At 48.3% G+C, this 22370-nt stretch overlaps 1 protein-coding gene across 2 annotated transcripts in view; it reads left to right on the plus strand.

The window, feature by feature from the left end:
* SAMD4A (sterile alpha motif domain containing 4A) overlaps positions 1-17721 on the plus strand; it is a 226191-nt gene extending 208470 nt beyond the window's left edge. For both annotated transcript variants that reach the window (XM_064365879.1, XM_064365880.1), the window contains 2 exons: positions 8053-8136; positions 13318-17721. In XM_064365879.1, coding sequence (XP_064221949.1) covers positions 8053-8136; positions 13318-13346 — 113 coding nt within the window. In that variant the 3' untranslated portion in view covers positions 13347-17721. The remainder of the gene's footprint in view (positions 1-8052; positions 8137-13317) is intronic.
* Positions 17722-22370: the final 4649 nt, after the last annotated feature.

Below are 22370 nucleotides of genomic sequence, written 5' to 3' on the forward strand. Positions count from 1 at the left end.
AGGGAAAGTGAGACAGAGAAAGAGAAAACTGTTGATGCTGAGACCTTCCCCCTGGTTTGGACTTTTCTTGCAAAGTGATGACTGTCGCACCAGCCATCTTTCCTTTACTTGGTTAAAGAGCAACTTGGCACACTTCAAGTCAATTTCAGCTTTCACCATGCTTCCTAAAACAGAGTGGTTGGAATTATGCACAGCTAAGGAATACTTGAAGCCTTTCTCTATGCAGGCAGTGATCTTGTAGACTACAAGAGTAATACAGAGCCACACGGGCATTCACTGCACCTATCTGGATAGACGCACCCCCACCCCCACTGCCCCAAGACAGGCAAACCCGAAATGTGTTGTACCTGTGGGAAAACACCCTGGACAGTAGAAAAGCTCTGTCCAGTCAGTCCTATCTGTAGGAGTTTAAGGAAGGGAAGTGTCACTATGGCCTGGAATAGGCAAGGAAGCTTCTTGGAATTGGAGCTGAGCTTCAGAGCACAGCAGAGAGTGGAGAGAGGGAAGGCAGAATTACAAGCAGAAGGAACCCAGGGAGCAAGACTGCAAAGGAACAGAATGCTACAGCATGGCCCCAAAGTATCTAGCTGAGGTCTCAGAGAGTGGACCCAGGGAGCTGTAAAGATTGTGGCCCATGGTGGGGGACTTTGAATCCAAGGCTGAGGAGCTTGACCTCTGGCCACTCTCCCCAGGGGGATTCCTCCATGTGGGGGATTCTGAGTGTAAGTCAAGCAGGAGTGTGCAGGGTGGGTGGAAGGGAGGAGGAGGAGAGGACCCACTGCGGGGAATGGCATATCAGGGAGGGGAGTGGCAGCCCCCCAGTGCAGAGGCCTGCTCACGTGACTTCTTGAATTCTAAAACTCCTATTTGCTCACTTTTGTTTTAAACTCCTTTTCTCCATTTCTATACATGTAGCTATTTTTCTTCCTGGAAAAAGAAACACGATAAAATTTGGGGGTTGTAAAGGCTTTCTCCCGGGGTCCTTTCATCCCATCCTCTGTTTTCATGCAGAATCATGTATAACCCATTCCCAATCAAAGAGAATCTGGATAAGATTTGAAGCGGTCCTGGGCACAAGGAGATGCGTCACCTTGAATGGGTCTTTCACCCTGGCATCGGTCCCTGGACTATAGTCTCACCAGCAGAGTGACCGCTCTCTTCAATGCTTTATGCCTTTCTCAAGGCCTCCTTGATTTTTTCCTTCCTGCCACTCCTGTGAAAGTTCTCAGCCTTCCTCTCTGTTCTTACTGTATCTTCCTGAACTTTCCCCATCTTAATTGGGAAGACTAGGTCCGAACAGCCCCCTTTCTAAGAACTGGGCCATCCCTGAGCACTTTGGGTTTGTTGATAGACTCCTCCGCCTAAACCTTTGCTTCCCTCCACTGTTTCTCAGCAGTACCAAGAGGCTGGCTTGTGCTCAGGGCAACTATGAGCCTAATACCATTTCCACTCTTCATACGAAGCCTCTTGTTCCCGTGGTTAAAAAATCAAACAAACAATACAGAAGAGCCTGTGAGCAAAAGTGGCTGTCTCTCTCCCCGCCCCTTCCTAGCCCACAGGCGCAACCCCTTATAGTAATTTTTTTTCAGTTTTCCCCCCATGTAGTTACTTGCAAGTCTGTAAATAATATGCTTCGCAGGCCAGACAGACACGGTGGCTTGCACCTGTAATCCCAGCATTTGGGGAGGCCAAGGCGAACAGATCACAAGGTCAGGGGTTCGAGACCAGCCTGGCCAATATGGTGAAACCCCATCTCTACTAAAAATACAAAAATTAGCTGGGTATGGTGGCAGGCGCCTTAGTCCCAGCTGCTCAGGAGGCTAAGGCAGGAGAATCGCTTGAACCTGGGAGGTGGAGGCTGCAGTGAGCTGAGATCACCCTGGGTGACAGAATGAGACACTGTTTCATAATACTACTTATAATAATATGCTTCGCATACTGGACTTAGAATTCTGGAACCCTTCAAGTGTTTTTTTTTGTTTTTCTTTTTTGGGATGGAGTCTTACTCTGTCACTCAGGCTGGAGTGCAGTGGCATGATCTCAGCTCATTGCAACCTCTGCCTCCCGGGTTCAAGCTATTCTCCTGCCTCAGCCTCCCAAGTAGCTGGGACTACAGGTGCGTGCCATCACGCCCAGCTAATTTTTGTATTTTTAGTAGAGACAGGGTTTCACCATGTTGGCCAAGATAATCTCAATCTCTTGACCTCGTGATCTCTTAATCTCTAGAGTATTACAAACCCACTTCCAGCAGGGCCTTAAAGAGCCTCACATAGCATTTGTAATAACAGCCAAAGCACAGGGAAAAGCCCGCTCTAAATTTCCTAGTTGCAAATAAACCACTGGGTGCTCGACAGGAGCCACTCCTAAGCCCTGCGCAGCACGCTCAGCACTCTGCTGGGTGGCTCTTCCAGGATGTGCCTACAGGGCAAGGCAAGGCAGGGCCTGGCCAGGACCCACCATCCCTTACTGAAGGGAAGGAGGCTGCAGAAGGTCCCTGCTTAAGGGCACGGGGTTGCAGTTCCTCAGCCCTTGCCAAGGGTTCCAGCTGCATCCCCGGCCCTTTGCAACCAAAGGCTGGTTGTCAAGACCACAGGTTACTGCAGTGATTTTTCCTTCCTCCCAAGGAGGCAGCCTCCTACCCAGGAACAACACCTCTAACCTCGAAGCAGGTCCAATTGAAAGCTCATCCTAGAGTCAGGGTCCTCATCCTTGAGTCGGAGCCTCTTCTGCAGATGGGCCTTTCCATATGAAACTGCGCAATCTGGTTCACTATGGAGACTTTGGGGCTTGTGGCCAGGCGTTAAAACTAGACGAGAAATACCACGTCAGGACAGCAAACATCAGGAAGTCAGAAAGTGGCTTTCATCTTTACACAAACAGGAGTAAAAATGAAATCGAGATGTGTAGCCAACCCCAAAAGTAAATACTCAGAAAACTGTTATTATATGATGTTTTCCTCCCGGCTGTTAGATGTCATCAGAGAATCCATTGTAAACTGGGCAAATCTTGAAGACTACAATGCATTTGAAGGATGCTTTGATTCTGTAAACCTAAAATAACTACTGATGGGAGACTTTAAATGTCCCATACAGAGAAGACAGAGGACTAGAACCCAGCTCCAAATTGAGGATCGATTCATCAGTCACCTTGCTCCGGTTTACAGGACTCTCCCCTCGTTCCTGGTTCTACACAATTCATGGGCACTTGGAATTTCCTCAGGAGCGCTGGTTCGTGTTATTCCCACGTGGACAAGCTTTATTTTTTTTCTTTTTTGAGACAGAGTCTTACTCTGTTGCCTGGGCTGGAGTGCAGTGGCACAATCTCAGCTCACTGCAACCTCCACCTCCACATGGACAAGTTTTAGCTGTTTCCTGGGACCAGCCAGGAGAGCCTTCAGGTGGTGATGAGTAAGAAACACTACGAGGTGTAATACACTCACCAGGAAGGTGACTTGAACTCGAAACAAGTGTGGTGCCTGTGAGAATGATCGCGCTTCTCATGGAGGCAGGGTGTTAACTGGTTTGGAAGTTGCTTGGAGAGGAATCCTTTATTTCGGAAGCAACAACTAATTTCTACTGCCCCGGGCTCAGTTGTCCTTGGGATCCAGTCGGAGAGGATCTTGCAGTGGCTCTGGCTCAATAGTAGAAGATCATGGAGGTTCTTTACCCCCGCGGAGGGCCTAACAGAAAAGGGCAGGGAACTCCACAGCAGGCTTCAAAGGAAACCTTCAGAAGGGTGGGCTGCACAGCCTTCTGGAAATCTCATCATCCTTCTCTTGCCCAAAGTCACATGCAAACCACCCTTAGTAATGAACCACGTGGATATGAGCTGGGTACAGTGGCGGCTCACATGGCAGCATTTCATGGTGTGACTTACCTGTCCACCACAGCAAACCTCCCCTAAGTACCAGCTCACAGTTGGGATTCTTCCACCATAAGAACACTGCATATACCTGGGAGCACAGTGCTCTAGGCTGTCGTCATTGTTCATTTCTGTCCAGAGAACTGCCTTTAGAAAGAAGAGAGAGAGAGTTATGGGTGCACTGGGTCCATTAGGGAGTGGGAGGGACTGCCATGCAGAGGCAGACACCAGAACAGGGACCCACTGACAGTACTGGATCAATATTTCCTTCATGTCTCCTCATAAGCCAAGGCAGACTTCCCTGCTCTGGACTGGCAGACAGCGGGTAGGGAGACTGATGAGTCAATCAATCAATTCTGTCATAGCCGAGAACCCAGCTGGGCCCATGGCCCCTTCCTCTGAGCATCAACTTGAGGCAAGATGGTACAATATCATCTTAGACAATGTTGTACCCATGACTTTTTGTGAAAGCGCTGGTCCCAGAGGACCTCCACAGGCACTGACCTTCTGCAGGCTCAGGAATGTTAGGCCACCAGAGGAGAGGGGCGCCATTCATTACTCACGCCCTCCGCGGCTGTCTCTGCGATCCTCAGCTTCCCTGCCTGGGCCATCGCTTTCCCTTTTGTTACCATCCTCCCCCTTTCTTCTTAGTCCCCTTCGCCTTCCTTCCTTCTTTACTCATCTCATCACAGCAGTGCACGCACACTTCTCTGTCCCTTTTTGTCTTCTCTGCTTTCTCTGCTCCTGTCAACCCTGCTCCCCAGTGAACCAGACTCCACGCCTGTCTAGTTATTCAAAAGAGCTGCCTCAGCTGTCATTGGCAAAATGGGAATCTATAGATTTTTCCTGGAATGCTCCAGCCTGTTTCTTATTCTAAAGTCCTAAAGAAATTGGCTCCTTACCCTCAGTGCCTTGGAGAAAGAGCACTGCAGAATTGCACCGTTGATGCCACGCATGCAAGGCCCAGCTGGGACGGACGGTCACTGCCAAGGACGAGCGCTGTGGGCTCCTCAGGTGGACGCTGTAGCAACACCTCATCAGGGATGGGTAGCATTCTCTTCCAGAATCTTCTTGACCCCTGGGCCTGAGCACAGGACTACCCCGTACATGTGGGACTTCTGGAAAGATACAAAGTCTCTAGTCAGCCTTGACCTTGGTTATCCTTACTGAATACTGGAATGGTGAAGAAAGGAAGAATTCCCAGTCTTCAGAGATGTCATCTGAGCTGAAGAAACATGCCTCCTTTGGGCAAGAGCAGAGGAGGCTCCATTCCAGAGGGGTCTTTCCATTTGCCTTCCTGAGGACTCGCATTCCGTCTGCCTGGTCTGTGGCCACTACAGGGGCCTGAGATAAATGAGATGAGCCTTCAGGGTTAACAGGAGCCACAGCAAGGGTTGGCCTGGTGGTTTATGTGAGTCTGTGGGGCAAGAGCTGCCTGAATGCCCCTCTGGGGCACCAAGCCCCATGCAGCTGAGGGTTCCTAGCCTGAGATGGAAGCTGTTTTCCACCCAACTGGTCTATCTTACATTTACGGCGAGATGCCATGGATCTGTTTTTATCAAATACACAATTAAAAAGTCACACTATTAGGAAACTCTGCAGTGTGAACATATGGGCTTCTCCCAAGACTTAGAATTTTTTCAGAGCCACTCAGAGCGGTGGGGGTCACGGCTCCCCAGTGCACAGAAGCAAAGAGCTGGGGAGGAGAAGCAAACACCCCCACTTCCCACCTAAAAGAGCAGCCATGAAGGTTTGGGGATTCTGGAGCGGAGAGCCCTGCATTTCTCAGCCCCCTTTTTGGAACACGCAATCCCAGGCTTGGAAAATGGCATTTTGCTGCGTGTTGGCAAGAAATCCTGCAGCTGAAACACTTCCCTCCAAATGTCGAGCATCTTTATTTATCCAAATCTCTCCACAGTGTTTGTTTAAAGGGGAGCGCTGGAGAGTAAACTAAATCTTACAAGGAGCATATGGATGGCTATAATTGCTGAGGTTTGTTTTTTTTCATATTTGCTAACTCGCTATATATAAAATTGTGTTTCTATTTTATAGATTTCACACCCTGAAGACTGCTAATTTTTGCATGCATATGATTTTCACATGAATGGATGAAAATACTAAATCTCTTCCCCCTGGAATTGTCTAATTGCCCCGACCCTACTCTAACAGCAACTAGTGGGTGGGGGCGGTACAGATGCCTGCCACTCTCTGTGGCACCCCACTTGCCTGGAAGCTCGGTCGGCCTCCGTCTGCTCACGAATTGGCACGGCTGCCGTCTGAACCTATCGATGCCGGAACGTGGGTCAGGAAGAACACACTCAGCTCCCCGGTGCCTTCCGTAGCGTTCCATTTTGCCAGCCTTCTCTTTGAGATTTTTAAATAACGGAAGCAACATCTGCCTCTGAATGAGCTGACAATGGGAAACATACATTGCAAAGATGATCTTAATGTATAGCAAATCAAGGAAAACAAGACTTTGGTTTAACCATTGGTTTCAGCTTCCTGTCCCACCAAGTCACCAACCTCATCTTACTTCTCTCACTTCTCTCTGGCCCCATGTGCTCCCTTGGTGGAGACATGAAGGGGCAGGGAAGTGGCCTCCGGTGGGACCCCGGGATGCTTTTCCCACTTGACAAGTAGCAGAGCTAAGGCCCTCAGCACGGAACAGCTTCCCAGGCTCACAGCGGAAGGTGGTGGCAACAGGGAGACTTCTCAGTCACTTAGAGCACACCCCACTGTGGACACCCCCTCTGGGACTTTTTTCTACATCCCCCGATAGGATTTTGCAATTATTTTCCAACCAGTGTCACAAGTAAAAGGTTTTTTTAAAAAAGAAAAAAGGACTTCACAACTCTTAGCTGTCAGTTTCCTTCTACCCCTTGCTCTTTTCTTCGCTCGGTAGACACGTATGAGGTGGAAGGCCAGGGCTGGACGCTGCGGGAGACTCAGGGAGATAGGGCAGCAGCATCACTGTCCACAGGGCGCTTCCAGGTCGTTAAGGACTTTTAGGGGTGCCGCCGGATAAGGCCTGCGGAGGTGCTGACAGCGAGGGCTCCGGCAGGTGAGAGGAGGGCCTCCCAGGGGCTGCCTCCTGCTCATGAGAGGCGATACTGGAACCTGCAGAGAGAGAGGAGTTCCTGGAGGTAGAGGGGGGATTATGGTGACAGTGTGCACAGCACTGTCGGGCAGTGGGCACCGATCCCCTACTGCCTGCAGAGTGGGCATCTCAGCCCTTGGTTCTAGAGCCCCTTGAGGCTGAGGGCGTTGCAGTCCCCTGCAGTTGCTGTGGCAGGCACCAGAGCCCCAGCGCTGGAGTCAGAGAAGGTCTCGTCCCAGCTTCGCGTTCATTGGCTAACCTTGATGTGTGACCTCGCCTCTCTGAACCCCACTTGGGAACTGAGCTTGTGGGGCAGATTAAGGAGCCCGCACACCTAAGAGCCCCCCTGACCACATGGCCTCACACTCAGAAGAGGTACGCGCCGTGCCCTGGCTTTCCTCCCTGATCCAGATGCGTTCCAGGCCCTGCTCCAGGCACGGGGGCAGAGCTGAGTTCTGCTCCAATGAGGTGAGCACTCAGCGGGTCAGGGGAGGGGACAGTAGAAAGTGGATACACATAGCAAATACGACGGCTGTGGGCAAGAGCTGTGGAGAAAAATAAAGCAGGGGAAAGGGACGGTGTGGGGGCGCGGGGCACGGCTCACACGGTAAACAGAGTCCTTTCTGAGGAGACAATACAGCCAGAAACGTGAAGGCAGAGAGAGCCATGGAAACCACCCTAGGGAACAGCAGCGCAAAGGGCCTGGGGCAGAACAGAGGAAGGAGAGCACTGTATAAGAGCACAGAGATAACAGGGCCTGGATCATGTGGAGCCTTGTGGGCCATGGCAGAAGGCTGGCTGTTACTCTGCTGGGAGGCCGCTGGAGGGTTCTGAGAAGAGGAGGCACAGACTGGGACCGTGACCAGCTATTTTTAGTCTCCATTTTGTTCCAGGTTCCCAAGTTCACAGTAGCTTGTGTCTAACAGACCTTAGGGGTTGGTTGAGCCTGAGTGGAGCCCCTTCCATGCCAGCGCTGAGGTCCCCAAGTCCTCCCAGGGAGGCACACCAGCCCCTTGTCCTGCAGGTGGAACCCTGCTTATTTCCTGCTTGTCCTTAGAATCCCTGTCACCAACATAACCCTTTATTCCCCACAGAATTCCAGCTTCCCGTGACCGAACCTGATATCAACAACAGGCTGGAGTCGTTGTGCCTCAGTATGACCGAACACGCCCTGGGAGGTGAGTGTCTTCTTCCTGCACGTCCCCATGTCCACGTTCCCTCGTGCCTGGGAGAACTTCTGGCCATCTGCAGTCTACGCCATGGCAGGACCTCAGGAGAATGGGGGGAGGACAAGGAGGGGCAGGCAGAGGACAGGGAGAGAGTGGCCTTAGGGCACTGTTGGACCCCTTTCCAGTGACATCACGCCAAGCAGCCAGTGCCCTGTTTCTCCTCCTTTTCTGGGAGGTGAGTCAGGGACCTGGAGATCAAAGCTGTCCCTCTGTCCCCAGAAGCTCCACCTCCCAGTGCACATGGGAATCACACCATAGCTGTTGTCCCAGCCAAGTGCCAAGCCTGGAGGAGTCAGGGACACGAGACATGGGTTTTAGTGGGAATATCCCCACAACACTGGATGCTTCCCTTCTCGGCACTAGATCCCCCAGCCTGGTCCAAGCATATCCCAGCTTGCCCTAAAAATACAATTTTTGAAACCAAAACCCCAGCTTGTTTGTATATCTCCTGGTTGCAGACAGCTTTCGTGACACCTGGAACCCGAAGCAGGCTGAAGTGTCCTTTCCTGTGTGACAGGGACAGGTCAAGCTGGAGGCGCCTGCACATCCACAGCCCAAGCCAGGAACGGGGGCTGTGCTGTACAGGGCTAAGTCCCACCAGCAGCTCACAGAGGCAGCTGTGCCCCCCCGCATCTGCTTGACTGGAAGCCATGCTTGGTCACAGCAGCCCTGGGAGGCCTTCAGCTCCCTCCTGGTACTAAACAGGCACCTTTCTCTGGGTCTAGATATTTGGGATGCTTGGCAGGCAGAGGAGAGGAAAAGAGATGTCTGCTGTTTCCTGCCAGCTTCCTGGGAGGCTCTGTGCCACAGAGACACAGAGAGGCCTCTCGTGAGCCTTTCCAATAGCCCTATCCAGTCTAGACACACCTACCCACCCAGAGAAGGGCTGTCTGCACACCTAGAGCCAAGATGTGCACCGCCTGACCATAGTGTGGAAGACTGCTATCCGCTGCGCTTCAGAGAGCCTTGTCCTCCAGACCTAAGGTTGTTAGATTCTTAGTCTCTGCAAACACAATCTTATCCTGAAACCAAATGTGAAATTGATCAATGCTCTGCATGGAACAGAGTGGTGGGCCGGGACTACACCCACCTGACCTCAGTACCAGGAGGAGGCTGAAAGCCTTCCCGGGCCTCTGTGGCATCACAGGGCTTCACGCCAAACAGATGGTAGAAGTCACAGGCCCTTCTGTGACTTCCCCCGGGGCTCTATAAAGAGCCCCATTTGCAAACCTCTGCTCCCTACCTTGGCCATTCAGATCTCAGGAACATCACTGGGCCATCCTGGTACCTCTGGCAGCAGGTGCCACCAGCTCTTCACCTCATAGAGGAGACTGGGTCAGCAGCCCCCTAATGAGTAATGGGAGACAACTCAAATGTCCACCAATGGATGGATATGGCTCAACAAAATGCAGTATAGCCATACAGTGAAATGGCATTCAGCCTTTAAAAAGCAAAGACGTGGCCAGCACTTTGGGCCTATAAGCCCAGCACTTTGGGAGGCCGAGGCAGGCAGATCACCTGAGGTTAGGAGTTCGAGAGCAGCCTGGCCAAAATGGTGAAACCCTATCTCTACTAAAATTAAAAAATTAGCTGGGTATGGTTGTGCACACCTGTAGTCCCAGCTACTTGGGAGGCTGAGGCAGGAAAATCGCTTGAACCCAGGAGGTGGAGGTTACAGTGAGCTGAGATCGCACCACTGCACTCCAGCCTGGGTGACAGAGTGAGACTCCGTCTCAAAAAAAAAAAAAAAAAAAAAAAAAAAATAGCAAAGAAGTACCAATCCATGCAATGCCGTGGATGAATCTTGACATGATGCCGAGTGAAACAAGCCAGGCATGAAAGACCACAGAGCGTATGATTCCATTTATGTGAGATGTCCAGGGTACACTAATCTACTGGGACAGCAAGTAGATGAGTGGCTGCCAGGGGTTGAAGGGAGGAGGATGAAAATATTCTGCAATTAGATAGTGGTGAGGGTTGCACAGCTCTGCAAATGTATTAAAAACGACTCAATTGCATACTTTCAAAGGGTGAAATTTATGATATGCAAATATTTCAATGAAAACAAGTCATGAGAATCTTCCTGGGGCCAGAGTTAGGATGGCAGCTGGTGAGTGAGTCCCCTGACCTGGCACCTGCCAGAGCTCCCACACAGGGAGGAAACCCCCGTGCTCCCCTGCTCTACAGTGGCCAGCTGGGCAGGGGGCTGACTTGGTCTTTCACTGCTTTTGACAGGAGAAAAAGGAGAACTGACCTTTTCCCCCAGGGCTTGATACATCTCAGACAATTGGCATTTTGGAGACCCATATCAAACTGCTAAGTACCAATATTATCATTAGTAGCAAGAATGCCAAATGCTCTTTATTAAAGGAAGGTTTTCACTGAAGAGACTTCATTTTTTCAGTCTGTTCTATTTTTACAGAAAACCTCTCTGAACTGATGGGCTTTTTGCTAATGTTTTCATCTTGTTAATCTCCTAAGCCTTTTTATTGCTGTGTTTTTTCCCAATAATCCCCTCTGGTGGGAAGCCTCATAAGCAGTTTCCTGAGTGGAGAATGCAAATTAAGTTCAGGGCGGCCTAGTTGGGCACAGCGGCAGTGTGCCCTCCCAATACAACAGAGCCTCTCTACTGGCCAACCCCTTCCAGGTGCCAGGAAAGATGGCCTTGCTGGAGACAGAAGGCCAATGAATTAAGTCATTTTATGGGAAGACGAATGGGCAGGGAGAGGAAAGCACAGTAAAAGAGGTTCTGGCCAGGCACAGTGGCTCATGCCTATAATCCCAGCACTTTGGGAGGCTGAGGCGGGCAGATCACCTGAGGTCAGGTGTTCAAGACCAGCCTGGCCAACATGGTGAAACCCCATCTCTACTTAAACTACAAAAATTAGCTGGGCCTATAATCCCAGCTACTCGGGAGGCTGAGGCAGGAAAATTGCTTGACCAGGACACGGGCAGCGGAGGATGCAGTGAGCAGAGATCGCACTGCTGCACTTCAGCCTGTGCTACAGAATGAGACTCCATCTCAAAAAAAAAAAAAAAAAAAAAGGCCAGGCACAGTGGCCCACGCCTGTAATCCCAGCACTTTGGGAAGCTGAGGCAGGTGGATCACCTGAGGTCAGGAGTTCGAGACCAGCCTGACCAACATAGTGAAACCCCGTCTCTACTAAAAATACAAAAATTAGCTGAGCATGGTGTATGCACCTGTAATCCCAGCTACTCAGGAGGCTGAGGCACAAGAATCACTTGAACCTGGGAGGCGGAGGTTGCAGTGAGCTGAGATCTCGCCACTGCACTCTAGCCTGGGCAACAGAGCAAAACTCCATCTCAAAAAAAAAAAAAAAAAAAAAGGTTCTGATGCTTGTGACTCAGGGATGGAAGAGACATCCACATCTTCCTCCTGCAAGACAGGGATGGAAGAAGAGAGGCTGACGTTTAGGATAGGTCATCTGACACACTCAGGGACCATTGCTTCCTTTCTCAAAAATCTCCCCTGAAATCATACAGAATTTATACACAAGTACACTGCGTCTCTTTGGACTACTTCTTACAACTGCATGTAAACCTACAGTTATCTTAGAAGTTTCAACTAAAGAAGTGTTTCTCTTCCAAGGCCCCGCTGGCAGAGTTGCCATCCTGGCACCACCCACAAGGAGGTCAGGAACCCCCTGTGGTGGCCTCGGCACTCCCCTCTATCACTGTGTCCTCCAGCTTTCCCTGGAACATACTGCAACTCCCTTCTCACACCTGAGTTCTGCCAAGCAAACAGAGGTGCTGCATCTGGTGGACCAGTTCTATGATATTGGGGCTTGCACTGGGACACCAGCAAGGCAGGGAGGCACCCCGCATCCCTCCCTGTCTCACCCACATTTAGTGGTCACTGAACGCAGTTATTACTACTGCCTGTGATGGCTAATCCATGCCACTCTCTGCTCACTGGAAAAGACCCTTGTCAGTTCTGGCACAGACCATTATAGGGTCCTCTTAACTGGTCCACCTGCCACCAGCCTTATCCTGCCTCAGGTTATCTGATGCAGCTGCCAGAGAAACCATTCTAAAATTAAATCTGATTCTACTGCTTATAATCCCCCAATTATCTACCTCTAAACTCTTGTTCATGGTACATAAGACCCTTATGGTCTGCTCCCAGGGACCCTCCTAGAACCTACGTAACCAGACAGCCAAAAAGGGTCCCCGCAGCTGTCAGCTCCCCTCTCTTACTCATGGCCTTGCTCCTCCAATGGGCATATCCCCTGCCTTCTATGTAGCCCGGGTTTTCCACTTCTCCAAAATGTAGGCTTGGCAGATTCTGGGCGGCCTCAGCACTCTTCTACCTCCATGAGACTGTTCAGTTCTAAGTGCCCACAACACCTACCTCGGACATCTCTGCCTCTGATCAGATTCTCAAGACAGAGAATCAGATTTGTTTAGGTCAGATGTATCCACCCCTCTGGTCTGCTCGGCTGTGGACAGGGTCACAGCTGCCTTGTCCCCAGTCTCTCATCAAGGACATGGGGTGAGAAGGAGAGGCTGCCAAAGAAAGGGATGTGAGCTACACAGCCCCTGCCTGGCTCTTCGACCCCATCTCCTCTACTCCATTCCCCATCCTTCATCCTAAACCTCCAGCGCACCCTCAGCCTCACCACTCAATGACCTATCATCCCGCCTCTGCATGCACCACGCGCCATCCTCACCCCCCTCCTCTCCTGCCAGCACCAGCTACAGAAGTTATTTTGTATCTCTGTGAAACTGTCCTTGACTTCCAAGGCCAACTGGGCAGCCATCATTCATTCCTGCATATCCCTGCTATCTTGGTACATATTCCATTACAGCAATGATCACATATAGCATTATTGTCTGCCTATGTCTGTGTCTACCCTCACACATAAGTACTTAGAAGGCGAGGATTACGTATTTTCATCTTGATTCTCAGGTTCAATATGGCTCCTGGCAAAAATAGCTATTCCCCAGATACCGAGTAGGCGGGTATGTGAATGAACAAACACATGAACCTAGGAGCCCTTATCTGTCCTCAGAGACTGGGAGGCCCATCATGCATGGTGCTGGCATAGGTGGGCATGAACAGGATTGTTTTTCTCAGCTGTGCCCATTGTTTGCTGCTTTCTCTCCCAGACGGGGTTGACCGGACCTCCACAATCTAGAAGCTGAAGATGAGAGTGACCGCGCTGGCCATGAAATCGACTGCTGCGGGTCCAGTGTCAGCCATCTTCAGGGTTGCACAGAATCCTCCAAGATACTCTGCAGCCTTTTCTTCCCCTGGTCCCTCTCCCGTTTTGATTTTGTGAGAGCGTAGGTCATCCTCGTAAACATATCAGTAGACCTGGGGTTGGTTCTTTTGTCATTTGTTTCTGTCCTGGGATGGTTTGGTGTGTGGGGCTGGGGAGGGGTCTCTAGGGAATTCTGAGACTGGGAGGCGGGGTGGAGGGAATGCAGGTAGCTCCCTGGATGGACAGGGGGCAGGGGAAAGAGCACTGCGATGAAACAGATAGGAGACACACAAGAGGCCGGCAGAAGCCCTGGCCCAGGGGAGGCTTCTCAGAAGGCCTGGCCTCACAGGCAGGCCACGGAAGGATATCGTGGGCGCATGCACCCAAAGCAAGATAGTGGCTCACCTTTTATATCCAGTCCAATCCGGATTGGATGTCCCTGAGGCCCCTGCTAGAAACAGCCGGAGGAGAGGGCCCATGGCAACAGGGGAAAGAAGGAAGAAACTCCCTCCAGCAAACTTCAACTAAACTTTGATTTGTGTATTGTTTACATAAGAATTTTAAAGGGTACATAATGTGTAAAGAGTTTGGATGGAACCTCTCTTCAGACTATGGTTTTTGTAAAGGATCTGTTGTTGTTATGGATTCATTTGTTTCCTCTATTTTTATAAGAGCAGCAGAGTTGTCTTTTTAAAACGGCTGCCGAGCTCTGCTTCTTGGGAAGATGGACGCAGTCACGTAGGCCTGAGCTGTCCGTCTTTCACCATTAGGTGGGAGGAGCGCGTGGGTGGACTTGAAGGACGTGGACGTGGCCGGAATGAGCACAGCGTTGGGTGAGAGCACAAGGATGAAGGCATCGTGTGATCAGTGATGGGTTTGCTCGCAGGGCACCCAGAGATTCTCAGAGAATCCTGCAGCCTCTTTCTGTGCTGGATTTGCTTGTCACGGACAGGCCTGCCTCCCTTTCCACCCCACCATGGGGCATCATCCTGTCATTCCCAGCCTTGCTCCACACACACACAGCTGGGTACAAGTCCCACTGGAGGAGAAAAGGCAAGGATGGACTTTTTCCCCTTGTGAGAGGTTTGATACCCAGATAATGAGCTCAAAACCTTTATGGGGGGGTTGCTTGTAGGAACTCAAGCCTGGAGGCTGCATCCACTTCACCCGTCAGTGCTGAGGAGGAGGAGGGGAGAAAGGCCCAGGAACAGTGTACAGAGAGTCGGTCAGCAAGTGCCAGAGAGCGCGTGCAGGGAGATGTTTGGCCCACACGGGACAGCCCCACCATCCCCAGTGGGCGCTAAAAGATGGAGGAAAGATTGATTTCACGATGGAAATGACAGCGCTATCCACACAGTATGAATTAGGGATTTGCTATGTTGGCTGATTTGTCCATCCACACAGAGGAGAGGAAAAAACACTCGTTAACTTGGTGAGAGATTAAGAAACTGCGGTACCTACCCCAAAGTAATAGCTCTGTTTATGAAGGGCAAGAAAGGCTACGTTTCAGAATGTGAAGCAGTGGAGGGTATTAGAGGAAATCAAAGAGGAGTTGTGCTCCGCACTGGAAAATTGGGTTGTGTAAATGAAAGTATGAGTGCTCAGCCAGAGGCAAGATCAGGGAGATGGTACAAGGCCTGTTTATTAAGTGGATGAGTCGGGTGCCGTGTGTGTGTGCGTGTGTGCGTGTGTGTGTGTGTGTGTGTGTGAAGTCAGAGTTGAAATTTAAAAGATCAGACCATGGAAATCACTGCCCTCACTTTTTTTAAAAAAAGCTAATGAACTATATACATTTCTAAAAGGCCTTAATGAAATCCGAACAATTTTCTTTTACTTTCAAGATCAAAAACGTACACCCAACCCAGCCTTGGATGCCACCACCAGGTTTTTGAAGTCCTTTTGAGTCTAAGAAGGTGAGAACAACATAACCACAGAAAGCCTTTCATGAGCAGAGAAGGCTTGAATCCACAATTTCATGTGTCGAATTAAGAAAAAAAGGTTCAGACCTCTCCTTGGGTGACTAAGTTCTAAAGATGCAAATCCATGTGCAGAAAGAGATGGCATTTTTTAGTTGATTATTTTTAACCAAGTGCCGTTAACGTTCATCCCTTTTCTAAACAAGCTCAGTGTTACTTGGGGAATGTGTTGGGATGGTTGATCACATATCAGGCAGGAAGAATAGGTCAAATGTTGAAGGCCAAAGGTAAGACCAGAGGGTTTGCGAATGTGGGTTTGTAGGATACTGAGAAAGCGAATGAAGAGGAGGAAAAACCGGGGTATTACACATCTCACTGAGAAAGGAAAGCATTCGGATCTGCTGCAAAAACACGTATATCCATAAAGACTCATGTTATTCAGAAAACAGATTGTGAACACAATCACATTAGCATGAATCCTTTAAAAGGAAGAAGACCTTAAAGTATTTGCAAATTTGAATTTCTATTTATTCCTTCACTGAATATAGAAACAATGGTTATCTGATTATTAGAGATATTATTTTGGATATGTTACTTATTAACTTGCTATGGCTGGTAACCATGATAAAGTCTGTTATTAATAACAACATAATTCTTTTTTTAAAGAAGAAAAGCTTATTTTTCATTGACTGTGTATAGATTTATCTACTTAGTTGTGTTTTGCTATTAGTGTTTTAATTTTTTTTAAGTTGAGTGTTTGATAAATTTTAAGAGCCTGTCCCCACCTTGTTTTGAGTCCTGTGTTGACTACAGGTATACAGCTCAATTTAAAAATCCTAAAGCAAAAGAATTTTATTTATAAAAGAATCAAACAGTTGCATGCATAAGGCTGTGAAGTCAGATATTTAGTAATAAAAGCAGCAGTGCCTTTTTTTGTATTTACCCATTGACCCCCCCAAATGCAACTGTTTTATATTGAGAAAATAGTAACAATTTTAAAATCTCAGAGTAAAATCTATTTCACTACATGTTTCTCCCCCTTGTTCTGATTTAAGCAGTGTGTCCTTGGCATCTCTACACTGTCCCAGGGACAGTGGCGTCCTACAATATTGTTATCATGTATGATGTTTTACTGGTGCTTTTTATTCATAGTGGTTTCTTACCAGAAACAGTAGGAAGAAACACATGAACTGTGTACAAGACACGAAACATTGCTGCTGATACGTTGTTGTTGTTTTTTCACATGCTTTTGAGTTTTCACTTTTTAAACCAGAGCCAGCAAGCAAAATAGACGTGGCTGGGTCTGCCCGTCGGGGCGGCTCTTTGCACCGAGCTCTCAAATCCTGTGTATTGAGGGTTCCTTTCTGGTACTCAGGATTGGAGCTACAGCTGGGCCCCCCTCTCTCCCATTCATTTGAAGAGACACTGAGGGAAACAAGGGTTTCTTTTGAGGTGTCCTTGGCTGCCTTTTATGGGATGGGAGCCTTCTCCGGGTCTTTTGTTCTTCTGCACCTCTTGTAGCTACTGCCGGTGCAAGGTTGTACGTGTGGAATCCCCAGGAGCCTGGGCTGGGGCGCCGAGCTGGGCTGAATGCAAAGACAGACAACCAGAAGGCAAGTGAGGGGAGGGAAAGCAAGCCCCATCTCATTGGTCCCCTGGAGATGTCTGTGGCAGTCAGCTCCAGCTTGGGCCTGGGGAAGCAGCCTGACCAAGGCGCTCGGGTGTGCCTGTTACAGGAAGAACCTGCAGAAGGATCATTTGCACATGGAGCTGTGATAACACTAATGTTGATTTTTTTTTTTTACAAGTCCTCAGAGATGTTTGCAAAGTGAGTTTTATTTTTTTGTAATTCCTTTATCTTTACTTAAAGGTGAATGTGTATTCCTCTGGGAGGAATAGGAAGAAAACAGGAATGTTAATGTCAAACAGAAGACTTCCTCCCTTATTAATATATAACCCTCATGTATTTATGCCTAATGTAAGCTGACTTTTAAAAAGCTTTCTTTCGTTGCATGCCCTGTGCAGGCATCTGTATTGTACATGCATGCCTTTCGTCCTGTTTTCCTGTATAAAGTTAGTGAACAAAGAAATATTTTTGCCTAGTTCATGTTGCCAAGCAATGCATATTTTTTAAATTTGTCATATATGGAAAGAGCATGTTTGTTACATGTAAAAGCTTTACTGATATACAGATATACTAATGTTTGAAGATGCTGTTCTTTGCAAGTGTACAGTTTTCAAATGTTGTTACCAGTGAAACACCCTTGTGGTTCAAACTTGCTACAATGTATTTATTATTCATTTCCTCCCATGTAACTAAGAATCATGGCTATATTTCATATCAATGTTATATTGAAAGTGAAGGGAAATGATTAATACAAGGTTTTGTAACACTGGTGTGTGTCTTTTTTTTTTTTTTCCAACATACATGATTGAATAGAAAATAAGAACCGAGGCCTGGCGTGGTGGCTCATGCCTGTAATCCCAACACTTTGGGAGGCCGAGGCAGGTCGGTCACTTGAGGTCAGGAGTTCGAGACCATCCTGGCCAACATGGTGAAACCCCGTCTCTACTAAAAATACAAAAAAAGTAGCAAGACATGGTGGTGCATGCCTGTGATCCCAGGTACTGGGGAGGCTGAGGCAGGAGAATCACTTGAACCCAGAAGGCGAAGGTTGCAGTGAGCCGAGATCGCCTGAGCAACAGAGGAAAACTGTCTTAAAAAAAAAAAAAAAAAAAAGAATAACTGAGTCTTAGAAATAGCCCCTACGAGGAAAAAACAGAATGGAATCTCTGTTAACTATTCCCACCTGGCCATTCTACACATGCCACATCTTCAGCTATGAGCTGGCTTTTAACAAAAATATAGAGAGAGGGTGTAGAAATTTATGCAGTTTGATATGTGCCCAAAATAGCCAATAAATGTGTCACCAGACTTAGGGGCACATTTCTAAATACAAACTCCAACTTTGCAGACACTGCTGTTGACAGCTTGTTCCCCTCATTGCCTTTGAAATATTTCACACCTTAATCAGCCTCCTTGGAGCTCTGGGTCTTACCTACCCATGGCTTGAATCTCATTCTAATATTTCTAATTCCTCTATGATACAGATTAAATTCTAAATATTGTGTTAGTTGAGCGTATGAGTGTAGAGATGCACCTGGGTTTGAATTCTGGCTCAAGCATTCTCTAGCTGTGTGATCTTAGACAAATTACTTAATCTCTCTAAGCCATGAGTTTGTTTTTTGGCTTATGATACTCAAAGTTTATATCATTAAATCTCTAATAAAAGGTGAAAACTAAAGAAAACATATGATACAGAGGTTACTGCCACTATAACCTAGCAACCCAAGAGTTCTGAGGAGCCACAGCTTGACAGGATGACAGTGACCACACAGTGACTGACTCCCTTTTCACCAGGCTCCACTGCTCAACTGACATGTCAAATCCAAATTGGTCCCCAGAAACAAAATTTCTCACAGGCTGAGATGTCAAATGTAATTCCTCATAAAGCTGAATCCTTGTAACCCAGATGAGCTATATCTCAGTATGACTGCAGTATTATAAAGGAAGGAGAGAGAAGTATCCAAGAGAAAATGTGAGCCTCACTTTGAAATGGGTGGAGTGAGGGTAAATGTAAGAGTTGTGAGATTAAAGGAGGGGGACCATGAAGAGCTCAGCGTGGTGTCTGAAATGGGGTTACTTAGAGATTTTTATCAGCAAAGCTGTAGCTCTTTGCTGGTGATCTTTGTTATAGAATGTTCATTTCTGGAGAAAACATTACCCATAGAGTAAAGCAGTTAGGACTCCCCTCAACAGCCCCCTTCCAAAACCAGATGGAATGCCACTTGTTAAAGGGGAATGAACATGTCGATAGCACCATGGCTTGGAAGAGCCTGCAGGGGGTTTGAGCCAGGAGTCCAGAAGTAGGTTTTATCCACCCATACTCCATGTGCTAACACAGACAGCAGCCGAGGGGGCAACACAAGCCAGGAATTCAAACTCATGAAAGTGTCTTGTTCCCGTGGATGGTCACTACATCTGTCACTGGCCCTGACTCCCAATCAGCCTAAGACCTATTGTCCCCAGTGGTTGCAGGAAAGGTTGGGGGACAGCACCTTTATCAATGCTAATGTCATCCACATCCAAAATGAGTGCTTAATCCTTCTCTAGGAAAATATGGAGATTTTAAGGTGGCTCTGGCCCACCCAGGGGCATTATAGTGGCAGCCCACACTTGGCCAGTTTCCCCCACAGTGTACCCCAGCATCGATCTCACAGATGTCATTCCACAAGCTTCTATAAGCACTTCCACATTTGCTATTTTCCATCCACACCTGTTAACACTTGAAAGCCATCCCTTCCCTGGGCCCTTCAGCCTCTGGACCCTTAGCAGTAGCTCTAGGTCCCCTAGCTTATCCAGTGAGTCTCAAACCATCTGTGAATTCCAGTTGTGATACTGGTTTTTTTGTTTGTTTTTTACAATTTACATAGTCCAATTCTTTTGTGAAATACAGTAAAAATAAGATAAACTCACAACCTTTCTCCTCCAACATCTTATTATATTTAACAGACAAAAGTATTCCATCCAATTGCTATAAAGTAGCTCTATTCTGGTTCCCTAAGTCCTGGGGTCAACCTGAAAAACTCAGTATGGGAGACTGCTCTCAGGATGAGATGATGGAAATCTTGATGCCAACATACCCCTAACCCAGGCCAAGAATGCCCTTAATACAACAGAGAGGAACCCATCAGGTCAGAGGGGTGCCTCAAAGTTGACCCAAGAATGGTGATTTGTTCACTCATCATTTCTAAGAGCTGAAAGCAAAATAGTTGGGAAAGGGGACATGGGGAAGGGAGAGGAAGAAGGTCCAGGAGGTAACAGGACTGGTGGTGGGAGTTAGAGCCTGAACTGGATGCCTTTAGAAATGTTCAATCGTTAGAGCACTGTTTCCAGAGCAACCCTTAGACCTTGGCCTTCAGACTTCCCACTATCAGTTTCTGGCCTCTAGAGATTAAGAACAGAGAATGACATGTGCACGCGCGCGCGCGCGCGCGTGTGTGTGTGTGTGTGTATTTGTGCCTATACATTTGGGAAACATTAATTACTGAGACATTGGGAAACTTCAGCAGAACTTAAGCATGACATTTCAGTCATCACTGAGGAGCACCACTGGAGCAAAGGATTATTCACAGTGCACAGTGTCCTCCCAGACTTCAACCCAGCCCACTGGCTTCCCACAGCCTGCCTTGCCCATGGGGCTGTTGTCCACAGACATTGACTTCTCTGTGATGTAAACCTAGGAAGTCAATGTCCAGGAATTTCCTCCATGGAATATTTTTCACTCTTAAGTGGTTTCTACTTCAATTTTTGAAACCAACAGAGAATATTCTGGCAACCGTATAAAGCTTGTACTTCATAAAATATCCCTTTATGTTTGACTCGGAGTACGTGTTTTTAAATAATGTGTTGCAAAATTTTTTGAGGTTTTCTTTTTTAAGACTAATCCAGGAGAAACAAATTGGAGCTTTGGTGAGTGAAATGGTCCTACCAGAGCTGTTGGAGCTCAGGACTGCCAAGAGGCTCCAGTTAAACCTTCCTGTGGGAACCACAGCCAGGCCTGGGTGTCCCTCGGCTTTCTCCAGTGTCCTTGGGACATATTTCTGGTTGTCCATGTCAGAAAACTTTTTTAACATGGTCTCGGTCACTCAGGCTAGAGTGCAGTGGCACGATCACAGCTCACTGCATCCTCACGCTTCCCAGGCTCAGGTGATCCTCCCGCCTCAGCCTCCTGAGTAGCTGGTACTAGAAGCACTTGCTAAAGTTTTTATTTTTTGTAGAGACAGGGTTTTGCCATGTTGCCTAAGTTGGTCTCCAACTCTTAAGCTGAAGAGATGCCCCCACCTCAGCTTCCCAGAGTGCTGGGATTACAGGCGCAAGTCACCATACTGAGCCCCATAAAACAGCCTCAGTTAAGGGAGGAAGAACCTACAAACCCAAATTAAATCTGTCCAATTGGACCTCAGTGATTTGCTTTCTGTTATATTTATCCCCGATCTGTTCACTGAGAAGAGGCTAAACATTAATTTCCAAAGACTGTAACTCATCGAAGACAGAATATGTACAAAGACAGCAAATTGTGGCTGAGAGAAAATGTATATGTGATGAATCATTCCCCTCCATCCACTGCCAGTTGTGCCAATCCAGTCCCAGGCCAGTCAGCACATTCTGCCTACTTTCTCTTGTCCCTGTGCTCCGGCGTCTGGACTACTTCATCTTTTAGCCAGCTCCACTTTGCTCTTGAAAGACACAGAATCCAAGCCCTCATGAACTTGAAGTTCTCTAAGTTTACCCAGTGTCTGCCTTTTTAAGAGAAAAAAAGATGAGGGTCTATGTTGCCCAGGCTGGTCCTGAACTCCCGGCCTCAAGCAATACTCCTGATTTAGCCTCCTGAGTAGCTGGGATTAAGGAATGAGCCACCACACCTGGCCAGATATGCATCTTAAGTGTTTATATCCAACCCATCCTGCAAAACACAAAGATTTAAGGGAACAGGCTTTCTTCCTCGTACACAGGGCTTGACGAGGACAGCATGCTAACCAACTGGATGTCTGGAAATAGAAGATACTTTGCAGGACACAAGCACCAATTTCCCTCTGCAAATGGGAGGTGAAGTCCAGAGTTACAGTGAGGCATCTTCCCTATGGCCACTTGAGAAAGCACGAGATGCCTCCGCAGGCCCTGGGGTCCTTTCAGTCTCTTAGCCTAAATGATATGAGCCCGGAAGTGAGCATGCCTAGAAGAGGGCAGGAGGGAGAATAAGGCCTGCCACGCTCCTCCCCAGGCAGGAGGTAGACACTTCCCACAGTGGGCAGAGCTCTGCTCTGGTCCTCAGGTTCCCTGGGGAAGCCTTCTCACCCTGGCTCACTGCCTGGATGGCAGACGCCACCCAAGCTGCCCAGGTCCTTCAGAAGAAAGGAGGCAACACCAGAAGGACTAAAAGCAGGAACTCCTGGAGAGGGCCTCAGGAACCGTCAGATT

This window comes from Aotus nancymaae, unplaced genomic scaffold (assembly GCF_030222135.1).
Source record: "Aotus nancymaae isolate 86718 unplaced genomic scaffold, 86718_ANA_hifiasm-v0.15.2.pri h1tg000062l, whole genome shotgun sequence".
Classification (NCBI taxonomy): Eukaryota; Metazoa; Chordata; class Mammalia; order Primates; family Aotidae; genus Aotus; species Aotus nancymaae.